Below are 22,680 nucleotides of genomic sequence, written 5' to 3' on the forward strand. Positions count from 1 at the left end.
ATCTCTTGGATAATTTGCTGTACTTGGGTGAGAAGTGACTAGCTTTGAGATGTTCATTTGAGAAATTAGACCATTATCGTAATGGTAACTCTTTAGGTTTACTTGAATTGCTTGCAAGGTATGATAGTATGTTGCAAGGTCATGTGGAAGCTATTAATTCTGGTATTGCAATGGTGATGTACTTATTAAACCAAATTCAATATTATTTTATTATAGGATCAAGAAAAGTACAGCAGACTATTTTCAACAAGGTTAAGAAAGCTAACTACTTCTCTGTTATGTGTGATTGCATTCCAGACCTTTCCCAAATGGAACAAATGCCTCAGGTGTTAATGTTCAGATTTTGAAAGATGAAGTGAAGGTCATTCAGAGTTTTGTGGATTTCACTGAAATCCACACCAAAGGAGCCCAGGGTATTATGGAGGCTATTTTAGAGAAACTGAAAAAAAGATGGTTTAAATATGGCTGCTAGCCCTGTTGTCATTGCAGGGGAGAATGCTAATATGGCTGCAGCATACAAACGTGTTCAAAATCAAATTTAGCAAGTAAATCAGTATGCATCTTTCATCGCATGTGGTGCCCACTCACTGAATCTCATTGGAGAAGCTCCTGCCATGGTGGTTCCCCAAGTTGTTGTTGTTGTTGTTTTTTTGGGGTTGTCATTTCGACTTCTAGTAGTTTGCATGTGTTGAAAAAACACATTAGCATTACATCAGACTGGCAAAGCACACAACCAGATGGCCAGCCTGGGTAAAGGTAATTGATCCACTACAAAATCAGGTTGAGGGTGTTTTTTGATTCTGTAGACGAGATCAAGAAAGCACACAAATTTAAATTGGAAACTGAGAGCCTGCAAATGAACACTTCTTCTGTGTTTTGTTCCATTGAGGAGACTGCTGCTTCACAGGCTGAAATGTTAGGCATATCCACGCAGTTCAAAGAACAGTGTTCTTGAAGGAAGAAAATAATGCAGATGAACTTGCAAAGAATGAAATGTCATCAGATTTCCCCTCTTTCTCCCCCACCCCACCAAAAAAAAAGTTTGAGTTCCAGGTTTTCAAGCCCATTAGACACTGTATCAGCACAACTGGACAACAGGATGCATAAGTATGATGGAGTCAGAAAAAGGTTGGCTTTTTTTGGTGGGTGAGAAACTGAGGTCTCAGCAGCGAAGATGTAAAAGACATGGTTGACATTTAGCAACTCGCTACTCTGAAGATTTAAACTTGGAGTTTTGGGAATGAGATTGAGCTCTCTGCCAGTTTTTTTGCAAGCAAACTTTTAAGGGAGACTTGGAAATGAAGGAGCCCATTGATCTCCTTAGCTACATTCACAAGAGATCTTCAGATGCGAGTTTCCCGAACACACAACAGCATTGCAATTTTTTTTTATTTATTTTTTGCTGCCTTCCAGTAACAATGGCTGCTAACAAAAGGAGTTTCAGCAAGCTAAAATTAATCCTGGGGCTGAGAAGAGAGGAGCTGCTAATCTGAGTGCAGAGGGGACTCATAACAGAAAGACAAGGTTTATATACCATCCCCTGGGTGCATGGGGGGCAATGTCTTAACTGATCCTCACTGGCCAATCCATCAGCTCAGTTCATTCATTCCTCTCTTCTTCTTCAGCGGAGTGGGGGATCCTTAAAGGAGCCACTATCCCTTTTTCCTGCTGGTCCAGCCAAAGATCCCTCCACGCTTTTGAGATTGCAGGAGGTTCATTTGCTGTTGATTTCAATGGGACCAGGATTACACTTCTTCTCCTTGTCCGTACTAAATTCTGAAATGAATGGTAATAGTTAAAGCGAAAACAGCTTATTGTAAACAAATTAATTTTTCAAACTGGTCATGTATACAATATATATGAATGAAAAACTGTTTGTTGTCCACATGCCCATAGAGGAAGAGCATAAATGAATACTGTGCTTCAGGGCTGCTGTAAAGACTCTCAATGGAAACTGAAGAATATGTCTGAATTGATTTATGTGAAATTGGAACTCTGTAATGACTGTTGAAAAGGTGGACTCTTGGGTGTTTTGGGTTATATATTTCCTTTATGCATTGTCTGCTGTTCTTTAGATTTATGATGGTGCCATCATGACACATGCTGCTGGGTTATTTTCTTTTGGTTTTTAGTTTTAAAGAATTGTTTCGAAGTCCGCACTATGAAATGACATGTTTGGAAAGTAAGAGCTTGTCTTGGGAACTTTGATTGCTGTTTTTGTTAACTGTGTGTTTCTTATGGTGTCTCTGCTTTAGAATTCTGTTTCTGCATTTTCCCTACTCCCTGGTGGTGCTTACACTGTGTCACTTCATTTACATGGTATTTCTTTTTAACTGCTGTACTTGTGTGTTGCATGGTGTGCAAACAGCTCAGCTGCTTGCTATGTAGTCTTTATGGCTATATGATAACAGTATCGGTGGTTCTTCGAGAGGTGTCCCTATGGGTGCTCCACTCCAGGTGTTGGTGTGTCCCTGCACCTTTGCTCGGAGATTTTTACAGTAGTACTTGTACCGTTTACGCACATGCAGAGCCTGCCTCCCAGTTCTGAGTGTACCTTAACAGTACACGTACACTTCGGTCTCCTCAGTTCCTTCTCTACTGTCCCTGACCTGAGACGGAGCTCAGCAGACTTCTTAGAGACTTTCTCTTCATTTGTTCATATACCTTCCCTGTAAAGTTTGTTACCAGTAGTACTTAAATAACATTTTTCCTGTCTTTTTTTCCTCTCTCAAACTACAAAAAAACAACCTTTTTTGAATCCACAATGCATACATTAGATGTATGCAGGGCTTTGTCCTTCTATTTGGATAGTACCAAGCCCTTTAGGAACTCTTCCAGACTTTTTGTCTCCATTGCAGAGCACTCCAGAGGGACACCTATTTCTATCCAGAGACTTTCAAACTGGATCTCTGAGTGTGTCTGACTGTGCTACCAGATAAAGAAAGTTACACCTCCTGCCAGCATCAGAACTCACTCCACTAGATCTGTGGTTACCTCTGTGGCTTTTCTATGCAAAGTTCCTCTGGCTGACATCTGTAAAGTGGCTACATGGTCTTCTGAACACACATTTGTTAAGCATTATGCCCTTGCTCAAGGCTGTCTCTCTGATACACAATTAGGCAGAGCTGTATTATCTACCACATTCTTACCAAATCCGAAGTCCCTACATCCTTGAGGTACACTACTTTTAAGTCACCTGGAGTGGAGCACCACAGGGACATTATCTCTCTCTCTCTCTCTCTCTCTCTCTCTCTCTCTCTCTCTCTCTCTCTCTCAGAGGAGGTTACTCACCCTGGGCAGTAACTGACGTTCTTCGAGATGAGTGTCCCTGTGGGTGCTCCACTACTCACCCTCCTCCCCTCTTCTTTGGAGTTGGGGTAGCCGCCATTGTAGAGAAGGAACCGAGGAGACCGGTTGTGCACGCGTACTATTAAGGTACACTCAGAGCAGGCGCCGCACGTGCATGACGGGTACGAGTACTGCTGTAAAAATCTCTGAGCGAAGGCGCAGGGACACACCAACACCTGGAGTGGAGCACCCACAAGGACACTCATCTCAAACATCAATTACTGCACAGGGTGAGTAACCTCCTCTTATGTTTCCTGGCCATCCGCACTCTGCCTGCATGTAGGAATTGACAGTGAGTCACTCCCGTATATTCCCACTGAATGCTTCTCCCATGTTAGAACTGGAGAAACTTGCCATTTTACAAATGCTTTTTTTACTGTGCATTACATTTATTCTTAGTAACCTTTCATCATGGCTTCATTTTATTTGCTTGCTTTACAGACAATCTATTATATCTGTATCACTAGATCTTTTTCCAGTGTTAATAACAGCATAACCTTAAAATTGTAAAAGATTTATCGATTGACTCTTAAACAATTTTAATGTTGGAAAAAGTTCTGCAATGGGTAGAAAGCATAATAGAGTTTGGTATTGGAATGAGAAGTATTTGAGATTTTTTTTATTATTATTTTTAACCTGATAGTTGAGCTGAAAGCAAACCTGGTGTTACTGTGTGATATTTCTTTAAATAACATGGCTTCCCTTTCTGTGCAATATACGTTGTGTCCCATTATTGACAGAAGAATCAAAACTAAACTACATATGTCTAATGGCTCTTGTATTCAAAAACATAACCTACATGGTTGGTATAGTAGAATACAAAGTATATGTAGATTTATACTTTGCAAATATAGGGGTTTTTTAAAATTATTTCTTAATTCTGGGTTCCCTGTTACAAGAGGTAATGATATCTTTAGCCCCTAAGCAGAATAGTTCAAAGGATGCAAATCTTAACACTGTTTCTAAGTATTCATGAGGTTGCCATCTAATAGGCAGGTGTTTAGAAGAAAAACACAGAACCCTGAACTCAGGTCTTGATAAGTTGGACAAGGGACACATTCTTTCTGGCATAATCACATTTGTTGCCTTCAAACGCTGAGGTGACATGGACACACTGTGGGTCAGCCCAGGGTGTCTGGAATTCAAGTGCCTTTTGTATTAGGGCATTTATACACATGCAGCAGCGCAGCTGTACCAATGCAGGGGCACCACTGCAGCACATCTGGTAAAAATGCTCTATGCCAATGGGAGGGAGCTCTCCCATCAATATAATAAAACCGCCTCTATGAGCTGCAGAAGCTAGGTTGGTAGGATAAGCTGTCCCGCCTACATAGTGCTGTGCACACAAGTGCTTATGCTGGTGTAATGTACGTTGCTTAGGTGCTGGTTTATTCACACCCCTGAGCAACATAAGTTATGCCAACGTAGGCTGTAGTGTAGATAGAATCTAACGGTTTGAAGACCAGTCTGGAGCTGGCAGCCATATAGGAGAGTTGTCTGATGGATCTGACTCAGTGTTGCAATCCAAGCTGGAAACCACATGAAAAAGGGTCCATGTTGCTCTTCATTATCTCAGATGGTAGAGGAGAGCAAGGAGCTCTTAATGAGTCTGAATAAAAGTTACATACCTTAGTTGATCTTCCTTTACAAGGGGCTAAGTGGTGAGAGTTTGAAAATGTCCTTAACTGCTGGAAGCAATGATGCCTTGTGTCTTTCCTTTTCTTCTAACCAAGCTTAGGTCAGGTATGGTATAGGAACTTGAATGCAATCAAGCAGATATAGATAAACTATCATCATTTGTCCTAGTCATAGTTGATGAATTTTCCAAGCTATGGTGTGGGGAAGCAGGGAAAGTGTTTGCATCTCCTATGCAGTAGATCTCCATATTTAAAGTTCTTTCACATCATTAAGCACAAGGGCTGCTTTGGGCTACTGCCGATTTGGGTACTAATATATAAAGAATACCAGGATGGGGAGTAAAGAAGCTGATGGCCTTAGCCCATAGCTGCCAACTTCTCTGCACTGTAGGAATGTACGTGAAGCAGCTGCATTTCCCCTACACTACCAGGAGGCATTACAAATTCTTGAAGTACATTGCTCCCAGAGTTTTCTCTACAGCAGTATGGTTCTGTACTGCCTCCTACTCAGAGCTGTGCTCGTCTCCTGCTGTAATGTCTGGACAGATTTTTCATGATTAGCATCTGTTTGCTTTCTTCCAGGCTTTGTAACAGAGCGAACCACTGACTTACTGGAGGTGTTTGTTTGCTTGCTTAAGTTTATAATATGATACTCCTTCTAATCATAGTAACCTCCTATGTTTTTACTTTACTTTTTTCCATACACTTTTCATATGGCTGGAAGCAAATCTTATATCTTGGGAAGGAATGTTCGTTCTTTTGGTTAGAATGGGAGTCTGGGCAGCAACACCTTGATTCTATTCCTGGCTCTTACCACTGACTTGCTGTGCGACTCTGGAAAACTTGCTTAGGTTTCTGGGCTACAATTTACACTTCTGTAAAATGGTTATATTAAGTAGTATCCACTGATGTGCAGTTTAATTTGCATAAGTACTCCATTATCCTTGGCTGCAAGATGGAATAAAAATGCAGAGTATTGTTGCTCTCCTGTCTGAGAAACATCTATGTCAATGTCAAATTCATACTACTGAGTGTTTAATCCCTTGATGCCTATGTTGAATTTCATAATCCATACCATCAATGCTATTTGAAGTGATGTAGAATTTAAAAATATAGGGAATACTTCTTTTTAGCAAATCTGATTTAGAAAAAAATTCTATTGAGATATAACATATTCATCATGTGGCTTAGTAATACTACTTTCCCTTGTGTTCCATTTCTTTCTTTTCCCTTTAACTTCTAGTCAAACCATCTTGAACCTTTAGAATGAGGGATCCCAGTAGGAAATTCTGTTGTTTTTTGATAAATTTTATGTGTATAAAGGGCAGAAAACTCGGAGTAATGTGGTTAATGGCTTATATACACTAAAGGCATTTTTTGTGCAGGGTTTTCATTGCTTTCAAAGCCAAGTTGAATGGGCTCAATTTATTTTTGTAAGTGGGTATTTTATTCTTTATTCTATTGAAATCTAAGAATTCCTTTTTAATCAGTCTTTTTATTCCAATATTTTATTCTGATTAAATTTATGGCACTAAATAGTATCTGATAAATCCCTGCCCCAGAGAATATGGTCAAAGCTATTAAAGGCCAACAAAGACAAGACCCAGCATGGCTGTTCTTTTAATTAAGGGTATGGACAACTTGAGGAGGAAAATGAGGAGAGAAGTGGCTCGGAAGGAAGTATTTAAGAGAAAAGGGAGGGGGAAGAGTGTGCACATTGGACTAAACCTAGGGAGGATAATGTAAGTGTAGTAAGCAGTATCAGTTCTGACATCTGGTTAAAATTTTAAGGCCTAGTAACTTCCCTTAGTTCTTTGTATGCTCATTACATTAGGTGAGTTTTGATGTGTATTGTAACTGACAGTCTCTTCAATGAAGACCTGATATTGCATTAGAGCCCCCAGTTGTAATGTGCCTATGAGCCCTTACGATCTGGGGTACAGGAGTAGCTGGTCTTTCATGGATTCTTCATCTGGCCAAAAAAAAAAAGCTTCAACTAAAATATAAGTGAGTGAGTGCTTACAATTGGAATGAAATGTAGACACTTTTATTTTCTCTGGTGCTCTGATGGTAGAGCCTTTGTTAGTCTGCATGAATAAAGGCACACAAATGAGCAAAGAGAAGAGAAAAAAACTAGCAAAACTGAAGGAGGTTGTGTCAGGACAGAACTGAAATGCGGGGAGCCTGGAAGAGAGCAAGCTAAATTTAGTCCAAGAGAGTCAATCAAGTCATGTATATGGATGGGTTTTAGCAGGGGGAATAAGAAGGAAAAGGTTATTTTTGGTAATATTAAAGGGGTGGATGCAGAGATTGATATGTGTATGTGCCATTTTGTCATGTGCATTGTTGCACTCATGCAATAGGTATAAGTGCAAATACACAGTGTATGCAGGAGCATCAGGTGTTTGCAATTTGGCCAGGCTGACTTCAGTGTTTGAAATGTTTAGAAAATTTGGACTACATATAATTTGGAAAATATAAACTAATCTCAAAAACGTGACCTTGGGAGACATGGCAGTTGCACTACCATGAGCCCTTACTATGAGGGAGCCTTCTCCCTGACATCCCTGGCCAAGCAGTAGATACACTCCAATCCCTGAGTCCTCTGAGCATCCCCCTGGAGTGCCGAGCTGCTTATCCACTGGACGCTCTCAAAATTACCAGATGGCTGTTCCAAAGGAACAGTACACTGCAGCTTACTAGTTACACCCTAGACCCCACCTCACACCTAGACACACAACACATGAATATGTTTACAGTGAAAATGTGAATAAGTTGATTTAACAAAGAACAGGGATTCAAATGATAGCAAAAAGAAATATTGGAGAAAAGGATTCCATATAAAATCAGCGTGCGTTCTAGAGCCTAAACTTACTTAATAAGATGCCCTCTTGTCTAATATGGTAGTGCTTTACCCAGAGTTCTTCCCATAGAGCTCCCATAGAGTTCTTCCCTTCTCAACCAGGAGAGTTGAGACCACCTTTTCCAACCCCTTCATGAGATCAAGACCTCTGGCAACTTGTCTCCCAAGATGGAGACTGACTGGGCATCTTTCTGAATCCCTAGATATGTTAGACCAAACCTTTGTTTTTTTCACCTGTAAAACAAACAAGGTGTTTGCCCTACCTGCTAATTTCTTTCCTCCGCAATGTCTTCATTGCACACTGAGTCAAATGCTAAATTGACTTCCGTGGTAGGACACGCAATATACATTGGTTAACCATAGAGAGAAGTGTCTCCCACCTTCTGTTGTGGTGGACTCAGTCTCAAGGCACACTACTTCAGGGTGATCTGACTTTAACTAGAAGGCCTCATGTAAATATATTAGAAATTGTGTTCTTATTCCATATTATCTGTATGTACATTTCACAAAGATTATAATGATCAGTGTGATACAGGCCTTCAGTAGAAACAATGTGACTCTCTCTTTAGGGAGCTAAAATATAAATACCAGACCCCAGGGATACCTGTAACTCTCATGTATCACTGTGCCCTCTGCCATTTGTCATCAAGAGGTCCTTGGGTCACATCTGGTATAGAATGGAGGCAGCAGAGAGGAATTAGGAGGGAATCTAAATTCACTTTTGGAGAGTCTGGACCCAATTATGGTGTAAGAGCAGAGCAGCTCCAAACACTTGAATACACTCTGGATTTACCTTGAGCTGGGTTTAGAATCTGGTCCATGGAGTCTGTGCTGGCAGCAGGGCATACAAGAGGAGGATGATAGGATGCTGGGAAGGGGAAACGTGTCATATGGGAACTGGCTGCATAGTAAAGGAAGCTGAACCCTGGGATGAAGTGTCTGAGAGAACATTGAGGGGGATGAGGGTGAGTTGAAAGCAGAGGGCGAGTGAACAAGTATTGAAGGAACTGAAGTGCTAGTGAAAGTACATTCAGCAAGATAGGATAATAGCCAGGTGAGCAGAGACTTGTAGAAACCAGGGGTGAAATCTTGGCTCCACTGACATGAAGGGTAAAACTCTCACTGATTTAATTGGGGCCAGGATTTCACCCCAGGAGCTGACAGAAAAAGGCGAATGATCAACAATTAAATAACTAATATCCTGTCATTTGTTGCACAGGCGTTTAGATCCATCTGACTCTTATAAATGTTGGTTAATTTGATCAAGGTCTTAGTCAAAAAATTATTTAGAAAATTGTTTCTTGATTCAAAAATATTCTCTGACATGATTATACAAAATTGTTAAAGTATGCTTAACTGTATTGTATTAATCCTGCAATGATTCTTTCCATCTTTATTATCAGCACTGCAGCAGTTGATCGTTCTTTTTATGCAGGAAAAGTACTTGTATTCTTAAGGCAAATTTTAGGAAATGTTTACAATGACCAGCTTGCGTTTGAGCTTTAAATCCTTTTCACGGATTTATTCAGCTACACAAATTAAGACATTCTATTAAATGAATGTTTAGCTTTTTTTTGTATTATGTGAATTTTCCTCCTTTTTTTATCATGCTACATAAAATGATCAAACTGTATAGATAACACTAGTGAGAGCGGAGAACTGTGAGTTAGAACTTCTGGGTATGTCTCGGACTCATTGTGTGACCTTGAGCAAGACACTTACCCCTCTGTGCTTTAGTTACCTCATCTGTAAAATGAGGATAATATATACCTACTTCACAGGGCTTTTTGTAAGGCTTAATTAATATTTTGTAAATCATTTGAGTTCCTCATATGAAAAATACTATGTAAGTGCAAACTTCTATAACTGTTAGTTGTGTTATCCTGTTCCCCCCACCCCCGAGCAAACAAGGAAACTATTCTGAGGGGAAACGTGTGGTGTTTTGTTTTTTGTTTTTTGGTTTTTTTTTTAAAAAAACATGGACCTCAGAAGTTTTAGGAATACAAAGACCTGTCCCACGTGTCATTTTCACTTTCTATTACCCACGTCTTTTTCCATCCCTTTCATACTCTTTATCCTTCTGTTCCCCAGAAACAAACCTAGGTGTGATGGGGAAACAAGTCTAGGCATGACTACAGCCTGTTTGTTTGTTTTTCACTTGGTAACATAGTGTAGGTTTGTCAGCCATTTTTCAAGTTAGTAAAGGGGTTAAAATCAGCCACCTTGTTTGATATAAAGGCTATCAACTTTATTTCAATTCATTTAATAATTATGAAGACTTCCTTTTAATCAGCTTAGTCTTTCCCAGTGAGGGGAAAAAATCCTCTTCTGGTATGAGAGTCGTCATGGTGAAAACTAGATGTTGTAACTACTAGACTGTGATGATCAAAATGTTTAAATGTGTAAAATGCAGGAACCAATTAAAGCTGCTTGAAATAAGGCTTTTTGAGAACAAAAATTCATTAGATATCCTTAGTGCTCTTTGGATGAGCTAGAGTGGTGAACACTCCAAATTTGTTTTCAGTAATGAAAAAGGCCAGATGGCTTCTGTTATGTTGCCCTCTTAGTAACTGACCAAAGGGTTGTGTGAATCATCACTACTTCTCACTACCAATCGTAAAATGAGCACATTGTTTGTTTTCCAATCAAAATGCTTGCTATTCTTACTCTCAATTGGTAGGATCTTCCCAGTTTTTCTGGGTATGAACCTCTCTGATCCCAAAGCCTAATCTGTTCAGGCACAGGGATCTGCCATACAAAGCAGTCTTCATCACTGGGGCCTGAGTGGTTATCACTGTCTACTCCTCTGCTCAAATTAAAACCCTAAAATGGTTTGGGCCTGTGTTAGAATGGTAGGACTGATTCTGATCTCATTTACACTATGATACAAATCAGGAGTCATCCCATAGAATTCAGTAAAGTGACACCAAAGAAAAAGTGGTATAAGCACTCTGGTGTGAAACCAAGAAAGCTGAGATCACACAGGGCTTGTCTACACTAGCAATTTACAGCACTGCAACTTTCTCGCTCACAGGCAGGGCTGGCCTTACCATGAGGCGAACCGAGGCGGCTGCCTCAGGTGCCAGACTGGAGGTGGGGGGGCACCACTAGGACCCAGAGTGTAGAAAATTGTGTCTGCTGCTGGTGCATATGTATTCTCTCTGCTCTAATGTACAGAGACGGTGGAGTGCTGTGAGGAAGGAGAGTACAAGAGACATGGCAGGCAGGAGAAAAGGTGAGAGGGAATAACAGAAAGCTGCAGGGAGAGAGAGGAGGAGGAGCCTCTTATGTACCTCTCTAACACCCCCAGGAGCCTGGATTGATTAACACCAGCTTCTCAGGGAGCTTCCCGTTTCCTGCTGCTTCCCTGAACCCACTTGAGGAGATCAGGCAGTCAACTGAAGTAGTAGGAGCCAGTTAGGCCCTTGAGATGCTGATATCTTCCCTCACTCAGGCCCTGCTTATTTGTCCACGTCAATTGAGGGTTGAGAGCCACTATAGCTTGCACAGAACAGCAGTCATGAGTGAAAGAAGAAGAAAACATTCCTCTGGGGCAGCATTAAGAAAAAGTAAGAAAGCAAAGGAAGCTTTCTATCTAAGCAGGAAGAAGCCCTCCTGAGATACATAGACACAAATGTTCATGGTGAGCCTTCCGGCCCCGGTGAGGATGAGAGTGGTGAGGAAATGCCTGATCTTCCAGTTAGTCAGAGTGCAGGTGACCTGGCAGCTACTGCAGCATCCATATCTCCATCTCAAATGGATGTAACCATGCACATTCCTGAAGTGTAGATCGGAGAAGAGTGTGGTGGAGGTGCAAGAAACAGCTGCTGCTGAGTTTAGTTCCTTAAGTCTAGATGATCCAGGACTGTGGACCTAGTTGAGCTGTAGCTTGAGGGACTTCCTTGTACTGCATGGGCCACAGCAAGTGACAAAACTTCATGTTCCCCAAAGACAATGAAAACAGAAGTTTCCATCCAACACATTACTGGCATGAAATTCCCAATGGTGACAATGTAGCGAGGCCATGGCTTATGTACTCAAAACCCCAGAATGCTGCATACTGTTTTTGTTGCAAACTCTTCCAGTCTAATGTTCCGGCCAGATTGGGTTCTTGTGACAAAGTTCCTCCTCTGCCTCGGTGGGTCCTGTGCTTTTTGCTGGATTTGCTTGCCTCAGAGGGTTCACGGCAGCCCTCAGCTTGGCCGCTTCTGCTAGAGCAGGGGTGGGCAAACTATGGCCCACGGACCGGATCCAGCCCCTCAGGGCTTTGGATCCAGCCTGTGGGATTGCCTCCCTTGGTGCCACAGGCCTTGCGCCGCTCTCAGAAGTGGCCAGCACCACGTCCCTAGGGCCCCAGAGGAGAGGGGGGGAGGGTGTGTCCATTTCCCTTGCCTCCCAGGCACTGCCCCACGCAGCTACCATTGGCTGGGAACCAGGAACCACGGCCAATGGGAGCAGCCTGCCCTGGCCCCGGTGCGTGCTGCTGCCACCACGGAGATGCTTTAGGTAAGCAGCACCGGCCCAGAGCCCAAACCCCTCCTGCACCCCACCCACCAACTCCCTATCCTAAGCCCCCTTCCTGCACCTTGCACCCCGCCTGCACCCCTCCTCTGCCCCAATCCCTTGCCCTGAGCCCGTTCCTGCACACCACACCCCCCCCACACACACGCTGCATTCCCTCCTGCACCTCAACCCCCTGCTCCAGCCCTGTATACAATTTCCCCACCCAGATGTGGCCCTTGGCCCAAAAAGTTTGCCCACCCTTGTGCTAGAGGCTCAAACCTGTCATTCACTCAGCTAACCTCCTCACTGGCCAGCATGGGGGAAACAGAGAACAATCCCCGCAGTCTCTAGTGTGTTGGGGACAGGCCAGATCCCTTTCCAAATTAGACCTTCCCTTCTGGTATTCCTCACAGAACAGGGCAACTCCTCCTGTGTCCGATCAGGAGATGGGGGGAACCCGGGTCCACCCTCTACACCGGATTCCAGCCCAGGGCCCTGTGGATAGCAGCTGTCTACAATGTCCCCTGTATAAGCTGCATGACAGCTACAGCTCCCTCGGCTACTTCCCCATGGCCTTCCCCCAGCACCTTTTTTATCCTCACTGCAGGATCTTCCTCCTGAAGCCTGATCATGCTTGTATTCTTCAGTCCTCCAGCAGTACACCTTCTCACTCTCTGCTCCTTGCCTTCTCCCCTGCACTAACTGATGGGAGGTCCTTTTTAAACCAGGTGTCCTGATTAGCCTGCCTGCCATAATTGATTCTAATTTCTTTATTGGCTCCAGGTGTCTCAATTAGCTTGCCTGTCTTAATTGGTTCTAGCAGGATCCTGATTGCTCTAGGGCAGCCCCTGCTCTGGTCACTCAGGGAACCGAAAACTATTCGTCCAGTGGCCAGTATATTTGCCTTCTACCAGACTACTGGATACCCCACTGGTCTGGGTCTGTCACAGTTCTACAGGGACAAAGAACCTGAAAAATTCGGCTAGAAATCTGGCATGCCAAGAGAAGGCAGCAAATCACCAGAGAGCATTCCATAGGAGGAAAGAGCTTGAGATGAGACTAAGGTGAAAGGCCACCATAGATGATCAGCATCAAGAGAAGATTGCATCAGAGTCTCTTTACTGACAAAATGTTCTGAAAAGGCTCATTGCCATTGTGAGAATTCTTGCTACCCAAAACGTAGCACTCCGTGGCACTTCAGATCAGCTGTATGTGCCAAACAATGGAAACTTCCTTAAAATTGTGGAGCTGATGGCTGAGTTTGTTGCCGTACTGCAGGAGTATCTAAGAAGAGTCACCACCCAAGAAATGTACACACACTACTACCTTGGAAAAACAATTCAAAATGAGATCATACAGTCACGGGCAACAAAAGTCAAACAAGATTGTGGCAGATCTGAAGTCAGCAAGATATTAGTCTGTTATTCTGGACTGCACACCTGACATCAGCCATACGGAACAAATGACCTTGATGGTGTGTTTTGTAACAACAACAGGACCCAGTGAAAATGTCCCTGCAATGGTGACTGTCAGAGAGCATTTTCTATAATTTAATGACATTGATGATACTATAGGAGCTGGTATGACAAATGTGCTTCTTGGAAGATATGGGAATTGCAATAGCTGACATGAGAGGTCAGGGCTACGAAAATGGTGCCAACGTGAGAGGCAAGAACAGAGGAGTGCAGACACAGATCCGAGAGTTAAACCCTCAAGCTTTTTTTGTCCCATGCACTTCTCATTCATTGAACTTGGTGGTCAGGGATGCAGCATCAGCTTCTAGTGAGACTGCTGAATTTTTTAATGTAATTCATATTTTTCTCTGCATCAACTCATCGATGGCAAATTTTGAAGCAACATCTGGGAACATCCTCTCTGACACTGAAACCACTGAGGGGCACACAATGGGAAAGTTGAGTGGAGGCCATAAAGCCTATCAAACACCAAATTGGGAAGATAGATGATGCCCTAGTTGCCATTATGGAGGATAATGCTATGACAGGAACTGTCACGGGAGAACAGTGGCAGAGGGAAATGGAATCGCCAGAAACATACATAACTTCAAATTTCTGTGTGGCTTAGTGTTGTGGCATGACCTACTGTTTGAAATAAATATTGTAAGCAAGAGACTCCACGGTGTTGACCTTGATATATCTGGAGCAATGGAATAACTGGACAAAGCAAAGTCATACCTACAGTCTTACCGGTCAGATGAGGGATTTCAAAATGTTCTGAAGAGTGCACAGATGTTGGCAGAGGAACTTCACACTGAAGCTCTTTTCCCACCCATTCAAGAATACAAGAGTCACCGAAGATGACATTTTGATGACGAGGCATGGGATAATCCCATAAGAGACCCCAAACAACGATGTGAAGTTGAATTCTTTAACCAGGTGCTAGATTGTGCAATACAGTCAGTTGAAGAACGTTTCATGCAGCTCAAGGAACACAGCAGTATATTTGGGATGTTGTAGGATATTCCAAAACTCCTCACTATACCGGAAGAAGACCTACACCAGCAATGCAGGGCACTAAAGACAATGTTGACACAAGATGACATGTGCAATATTGATGTGAGTGATTTAGGTGATGAACTGAAAGCCCTTTCAAGATACATTTCAGCAGAATCAACTCCAAAGGCTGTTCTGGAATATATTTGCACAAAACAAGTGACCACCCTCTTTCCAAATGCTTTTGTTGCTCTGCGCATACTTCTGACACTTCCTGTAACAGTTGCCAGTGGAGAACGCAGCTTCTCCAAGCTGAAGTTAATGAAAACACATTTACGCTCCATAATGACACAGCAGAGGCTGGTCGGCCTTGCAACCATCTCGATAGAGCATGAGCTGGCCCAGGCTGTGGACCTTCAGGAAGCAGGTCAAATCTTTGCAACCAAGAAAGCCCGGAAAGCACCACTTTGATTATTCAAACAGATAAAAATGCCAGTGTTTACTACGCAGACAAGAAAAGTTACATTTGCTGTTCAGGGGTTTGAAAAGGTTACTTAACATTTTTGAACAAGGCATTTTAAGTTGTTAGCTCTCCTATTATTGGGGTAGGTAGCAGAGCAGTACCATGAGAGCAGAAGAACAGGAAGAAGGCGGAATTGAGACCTTTCCAAGTTTTGGCCCAAGCGAGGGTGCATGGGGGCGTCATTTGAACTCTCTGCCTCAGGTGCCAAAATGTTGTAGGCAGGCCCTGTTCACAGGTGTGAAAAAACACCACCCTGAGTGCAGCAAGTTGCAGCACTGTAAAGCGCCAATTTAGACAGTGCACCAGTGCTGGGAGCTACGCCCCTTGTGGAGGAGGGTTTTTTGGAGCTCAGGGAAAGTGCTCTCCCAGCCCTGCACTGCAACTACACAAGGAGGCATGCTGCCTCAATACCCTATTTGTGTGGTTAAAATTGTGATGCACTGGTAGTGCATTTGATTGTGTTGTAGTGTGTGGGTGGTGAATGAAGATCCTCAATCCTGCAAACATTTAAGTCTTACATTTAAATTTGGAAAATGTGGGTAGACACACTGAAGTCACTGAAACTGCTCCTGTGCTTAAAATTAAGTAAGTGTGAAAATGGCTGCAGGTTTGAGGACTTAATGCTGCCAAGTTTTTAAAAATTCAGATATTCAAAAGTGCACTTAGCCACACAAACCACAGATCGATGATTCAAAATGTTCTACAGTTTTCTTGTTCTTCTGTACTGTTCGTTGAACTTTTGCAGTCTAACCTGATACACTAGCTCTAGTCCAAGTAGCAGCAGTACGTAGCGGGGAAAAAGGATTGGGGAGGAAAAGTTTATTGGTTTTTAGCTGTAATGTATTATAATTATAAACAAGAACAATATGTGTGTGTGGTGGGCGGGGGGACAAGTATGTTTTTATATTTCAGAGCTCACAGATTGCAAAGTACATGTAGGCGTCTTAAAACAGCTGGCTCTCCTGGTTACCTAACTTCCTCCTCCTGAGAGAAAAATATAGAAAACAACAAAACTAGTATAAATGTCAGTGTCTGAATGCTGGGAAGAAATTTATCTGGTTTACCAGCTCCACTGACCAATCACATCTTGTCTGCAATGGTGAGCTTATTACAAACTAAAGCCCTGATCTTGCAAACATGTATGCCCATATATGACCTTACTTACATGAGTAATCAGACTTTAATGGGCCACTGCTCATATGAGTAAAATTGCACACATGTTTAAATTAAAAATGCAGATGGAATGTCCGTGATTAACCAGTTAGCCTGTTCAAGACGTGGGATAATCTGAAAAGTGAACAGCTAAAGCTCATAGTGTTAATTAGACAGCAGTTTGTAAACAAGTTTTCTGTAATTTGGTAACATGAAATGAAGGCATCCACTTCCACAAATGATGGAAAGAAGCCGTGTGAGCCCTCTTTAAGTTCAAAAATGTGGACTGTAACAGTTAATTCCTTTGGAGAACTCAGGAGGTACAACTGAAAGACATTGTTGGGTCTGTATTTTACAGTTGTATCAAGCATAGTACGTCTTGGTAAAGGGTGCATGTATATAACATATATAAATGAATAAAATCAAATAGTGTTTCTCAGCATCCAAGACAAATTTTGTTTTAGGATCAAGCAGCCTAACAATTTCAAATGACTTCCAGAAAGTCTTTTTTCTTATGTGGTGTAAATACAGATTTGCTCAATTGCAATGGTAGATTGAGAAATTCTTCAACACACACTTTTAATTTTTTTAAAGAGATGGAGGGGGGTTAGGAATGGTGGAGGGGGCTGTATAGATAATGAAGAAACTTTTAATTATTTCTTTCTAGACCTTGCTGTACACTCACATGGTCACAAAATATAATGTGTACCATTGTAGTTCATTAATGCTGAATATTAATGCCTCATGTTTGTAATTGTCCTTGCATGCTTCAATCTTAGTTGTGTATTTCATATGACACTCCACATTCCACATCCTGCAGTAAAAGGAAATAATTAGTTGGTTTGAATCTGTTTTTCTTTATACTGTTTCATCACAAGAGCTAATAACTGGCTGTCGGTTTGTATTATCAAAGTGCGTTCGGAAATCAAAAGATTACAGTAGGTTTATTTTTTTCCAGTTTTTAAACTTCAATAAAAGCATAGTTTAAATTAAACAAAACTTACAGCTAAATCCATTTCCTTTTTCTTCTTTTCCCCCATTAAAGTCAATTTATCTAAGTTTATAAGGAATTTATAAAGGTCTTATTTTCCATCAAGTTTGCCCACTTTGTGTTTCTGAACAAGTGAAGAAAAGTGAAATGTCACAGCATATTGTATCTCCAATTCTCACTCTTTTTTATTATCTTTTTGTTTTAGGTGGTAGAGTGACTAGCCCCAAGATTAAGGAGAAACTATTCTGAAAAGGTTGATTTTTCTTCCTGACTCAGAATAATGGATATAAAAGATCGAAGACACCGCTCTCTAACAAGAGGTCGGTGTGGGAAGGAATGCCGCTATACAAGTTCTTCATTGGACAGTGAGGACTGCCGAGTACCAACTCAGAAGTCCTATAGCTCAAGTGAGACATTGAAGGCCTATGATCATGACACCAGAATGCACTACGGAAATAGAGTTTCTGACCTAGTTCACCGAGAGTCAGATGAGTTTCCAAGACAAGGTATGTGTAATGTACAACTTTTTTTTTTTGATCCCAATAATCCCCAGTACAATAACCGCTATCAGTAATGTGTATGTCTGCATGCCAGTAGCGTTAGAAATGCCTGTAAAATGGAGAAAGGATAATGCTTGTCATTTTTACCTTTTCAAAGCAGCAACAGGGTTGCATTTTCAATTAGGTTTCAGAGTAGCAGCTGTGTTTCTGTATCCACGAAAAGAAAAGGAGTACTTGTGGCACTTTGGAGACTAACAAATTTATTTGAGCATAAGCTTTCATGAGCTACTGCTCACTTCATCGGATTAGGAAATTCATTTCCTTCCATTGTCCTGTTAAGCTGTGAACATTTAGGCTTCCGATCCTGTCAGAAGTCACTTTCTGTAAGTGAGGCAAACCTAGATCACTGTTTTAACATGTTTTAAATAGAGAGGCACGAATGACTCCTAACCAGTTGTCATATTTGTCATATATTGGCAAATATTATAACCTTACAGTATGTCATTTGTATTAGTTTTAGGCATAATAGTGACATTTTCATGTTGCTTTTTGTTTCTTTGATTGGCTATATTACTAAAATCAGTAAAACATTGTGATTAGCATACAGTAATTACTAATCTGGTACCTTGGATTTTCTCCCCTGTTTCTAACATGTATCACAGAAATGGGATGCTGTTTCTTTTGGCTTCATTATGTCACTGCAGTTGGCTTATACTTTATTTAATAAAACAAATAATTAATAATTGGCTATAATATATTAGCACCTCACTGAGATTCTAAAACTCATATTAAATTTCAACTTTACACAATTCTCTTTGCACTAACAATTTGAATGACCTACTCAATATAAAATTGTCTGCTTCAAATATCTATCTAGATTCTACTGAACGAAAGAGAATTTAAACTTCTCTAAGAAATAGCTTAAAATATTTCTCTTTGTTAGTGCCTCACTGCACATGTTTCTGCTTCTGTTTTGAGAGTTGTCTTAGTAAAGTGAAACACAGCATAATTCTGTGTGTTTTGGGATGAGGGGGAGAGATGTAAACATAGCTTCAGATGAGCAGTCATTGATCTGCTCAACTTCACCGAATGTTTTGCTTCATTAGATTGCCACTTGCCCCAAAATTGCATAGAGGGGAGCTAAAAAGTAAATCAATTCCACATGAAGAATTAGATGTGGTTTATTGTGTAACATTTGAGTGGATTTATGCAGCTTGAATTTATTAATATGTCCTCTCTTCTTACTCCCCCAAGGAGGAAGTAAATCTCTTAGTAAAGTACCACGCTAACATAGGACTCCTCTAACTTTTAAGGCTATCACTCTAGTAGAATCCTATCTCCCTAACAACATAAGATTATTCTCTACAGCACATTCTTAGTGTTCTTCTGATATTCAGCATACACTCTCTCTTTCTAATTTTATCTCGCTTCACCTAGTTGTTAATGTCTTGTACCGCTCTAAATTTTCTCTTCCTCATTGGCTTTACACATGTTTCATATCTGAAGACTGTTACTATAGCCCGACTTTCATCTTGTTAGAAAATCTGTACGTATTTAGCTATTTTAATCTCTCCTCAAATGTCATTCTTTCAAGTTCCCTTATTTCTGTTGCTTTTCTCTGGTCTTCTTTCAGTTTGTTAGTATTTTTCTGGGGAATGTGGTGACCAAAATGAAATGCATGTCAGAAGCTGTTGCGCTTGAGCCATGTGGAGAGGAATTATTGCCGCCTTGATGTGTGATGGGAAGCCTCTGCTTATGCAATCCCAAAGTGCACTGGTCTATTACGCTGCTGTACACATTCACCTCAACTCAGGTTTAATTTACTGACTACGCTATGAAACCTACATTTCTATTTTCATCTTTTGTTTTCTTTTTTCCAGGTTTCTTCTTCCCCTGCCCCATCCACACACACACCCTGCTCCCTGTCCCCTGACCGCCCCCGGAAGCCCTGCCCCTGCCTGCCCCCCAGGATCCCTGCCCCCATCCAACCCCTCCCTGTTCCCTGATGGGGGGCCCCCCCAGGACCCCTGCCCCTTCCCACCCCCACCCCACACACACCCTCTCCCTATCCCCTGACTGCCCCTCACCACCCCATCCAAACCCCCCTGGGATCCCTGCCTCCATTCAATCCCCGCCCCCTGACCACCACCCCGAACTCCCCTGCCCTCTATACAAGTTGCCCTGCTCCCTGCCCCCTTACTGCGCAGCACAGAGCACCGGTGGTTGGCAGCGCTACAGCCATGCTGACCAGAGCATTGCCCGGCCTCCCAGAGTGTTGCGCCTGGTGTAGAGTAGTAAATTGATCTCCGTAACTGCTACCAGAAGCATATTCCTACGCGGAGCAATTTAATACACTACACCAGCAGCATGGCGCGCTGAGGCTGCGGGGAATGGGGACAGTGGGGGAGGGACTGGGGGCAAGCCTCCCAGGCCAAGAGCTCAGGGGCCAGGCAGAAGGGTCCCACGGGCTGGATGTGGCCCGCGGGCCATATTTTGCCCACCTCTGCCCTAAAGCAATCATCTTTGTTGCTGCATGGGAGGGTATAATTGGTAAAAAATATGTGGGATTTCATAATCCGGTAAATATGAGTTTGATGCTTGTGGTTTAAGAGTAGGTCTAGAAATTTAGTTCTCATCCTCCTTCAGACCTGGTAATCTTCTGTGTTGGTTTTTCTTTTTTGTTCATCATTCCTTGTATTCTTACCCAAAGAATTTCACTATAACTCTCTTTTGTGATGGACTTTGGCTTGCTGGTGCAGTAATTGATCTTGATCTATCATACTCCCCCTCTTGCTGGTCATATTCATTCTTATTTGTATGTACACAAAAAATGTTTTATTACCCAACTGTTACGATATTCAGTTTTAGAATCATCCTGCCAAGTATCAGTTTTTGGTCATAATCTCCACTAAGAAGTCTTGCTTCTAATTATTTTTGCTTGTATCCCATGCACATTGCCTTAACTTTAGTATGTTAATACTGTTCTTATCCCACTTAAGATCCATTTTCAGTTCTGTTCCCTGATGTGATTCTGCTCATCTATAGTCTTCTTTTGCTTGTGTCTTAATTCTGTGAGTAATCCCCATCATATAGGCTACCTGGGCCACGCTGAAAGTCTCTTTAGTCCTAGCGTATGGGAAGCAAAATATTGTTTTTGTTTATCTGGGCCATAGACTTCTGTGCCCGTGAGGGCTGGGAGGGGAGATGCCAGTGAAAGGAGGACACTCAGGCCTAAGAATAGTAAGCTACGCTTCATTGAAGGAAGGAAGGAAGAACTTATGCTCCAATCTGTGCGGGGAGCCCCTAGGACACGCGGAGGGGCTGCAGGGGACTCTGACTGTTTGGGACAGCTGACCAGGCAGGACTCCGCCGGGACGGGAGTCCTCTGCGGTGCTATATTCTCCGCGCTTATTTTAGGATTACGTGGGGTCAACAGCTGGTTACATTCTTATATGTATGATTTATGCTTATTACATAAACTAACCTGTTTACAGGCAAAAGTATGCTAAGCTATGCTACAATATCTTTTGGCAGGGTCTGTCGGACAAAGTTCATTGAAACTGCCTGCATCCTCCACTTACATCCAGTCATGTACTCAGTCCACCACTTAGCTCCTCGCCAATCTTCCGCAACTTTGCCCCTACAACTTCCCAGCCCAACTGCCTCTTTAGGGTGTTCCTGATTCTTATCTGATGTTTAGGGTGATGGTTCTTCAAGTGATGGTCCACGGTGTACTCCACTGAGGGTTATGCGCATGTGCCATGTCCCTGGATCCAGAAGCACTCCTGGCCCTCATGAACTGTTTGCCCTGAAAGGAGTGAGGTCTCCATAGAATCTCCTTCCTTAGAAGTTTTTAAGGTCAGGCTTGAAAAAGCCCTGGCTGGGATGATTTAATTGGGGATTGGTCCTGCTTTGAGCAGGGGGTTGGACTAGATGACCTCCTGAGGTCCCTTCCAACCCTGATATTCTATGATTCTATGATTCCATGTGTTTGGTGCACTTACCTCTGTAGAGGGCTCCATCTCCTGCGTTACATCTACCTCCTGGCTGTACCTTTCCAGTGCATCCTCTTCTGGCATCTCTGTCGGCACCACCTTTTTAATGCAAGACTCTGACTCCTGTGAATTTGAGGATATGGACGTTGGGCACAGTCCACTGCTTCTGTTCTGGGAACACAACTACCAGAGGGTTCCGACGGCTCTGTGGCAATTTCCTCCTGTGCCTTACCCAAGAAGCTGGTGTTTGGCTCCTTGGGCAAAGTACAACAGCAGCAGGATCAACCAGGTTGGCCATATTGGAGTTCATGGCCCCAATATACACCTTCAGAACAGTCTCATTTGGCTTGGAAGAACTCCCCTGTTTCACTGCCCTGCCCTTAATCCGGTAGACATCCAGAAATGGAGTTTGACGTTGCGCTGATCAGCCCAGCTCCAGTTGATCTGAAGAGATTCCCTTCATTTCCAAATGTAACTGTGTCATCAACACCTTCCTCCCTTCCAGGCAACTCTCATCAGTTTCAAGAACTCATACAGAGAATAGCCAATGCTCTTGGGTTCCCACTGGAAGAGGTGCAGGGCAGCCTGCACCAATTATTAAACATTCTTCATGCACCGGTTTTGGCAACATTGTTCTTTAGCTGGTGCATGCCACATGGTATACCCAGCCACATGTGCACCCATCCTGAGGAGAGCCGAGAAAAGATACTACATTCTC

General features: G+C 42.4%; 1 protein-coding gene across 8 annotated transcripts in view; it reads left to right on the top strand.

The window, feature by feature from the left end:
• Nucleotides 1-22,680, top strand: part of TENM2 (teneurin transmembrane protein 2) — a 1,082,027-nt gene that overhangs the window by 230,557 nt on the left and 828,790 nt on the right. For all 8 annotated transcript variants that reach the window (XM_073355925.1, XM_073355927.1, XM_073355928.1 and 5 more), the window contains exon 3: nt 17,673-17,973. In XM_073355925.1, coding sequence (XP_073212026.1) covers nt 17,748-17,973 — 226 coding nt within the window. In that variant the 5' untranslated portion in view covers nt 17,673-17,747. The remainder of the gene's footprint in view (nt 1-17,672; nt 17,974-22,680) is intronic.

This window comes from Lepidochelys kempii, chromosome 8 (assembly GCF_965140265.1).
Source record: "Lepidochelys kempii isolate rLepKem1 chromosome 8, rLepKem1.hap2, whole genome shotgun sequence".
NCBI lineage: Eukaryota > Metazoa > Chordata > Testudines > Cheloniidae > Lepidochelys > Lepidochelys kempii.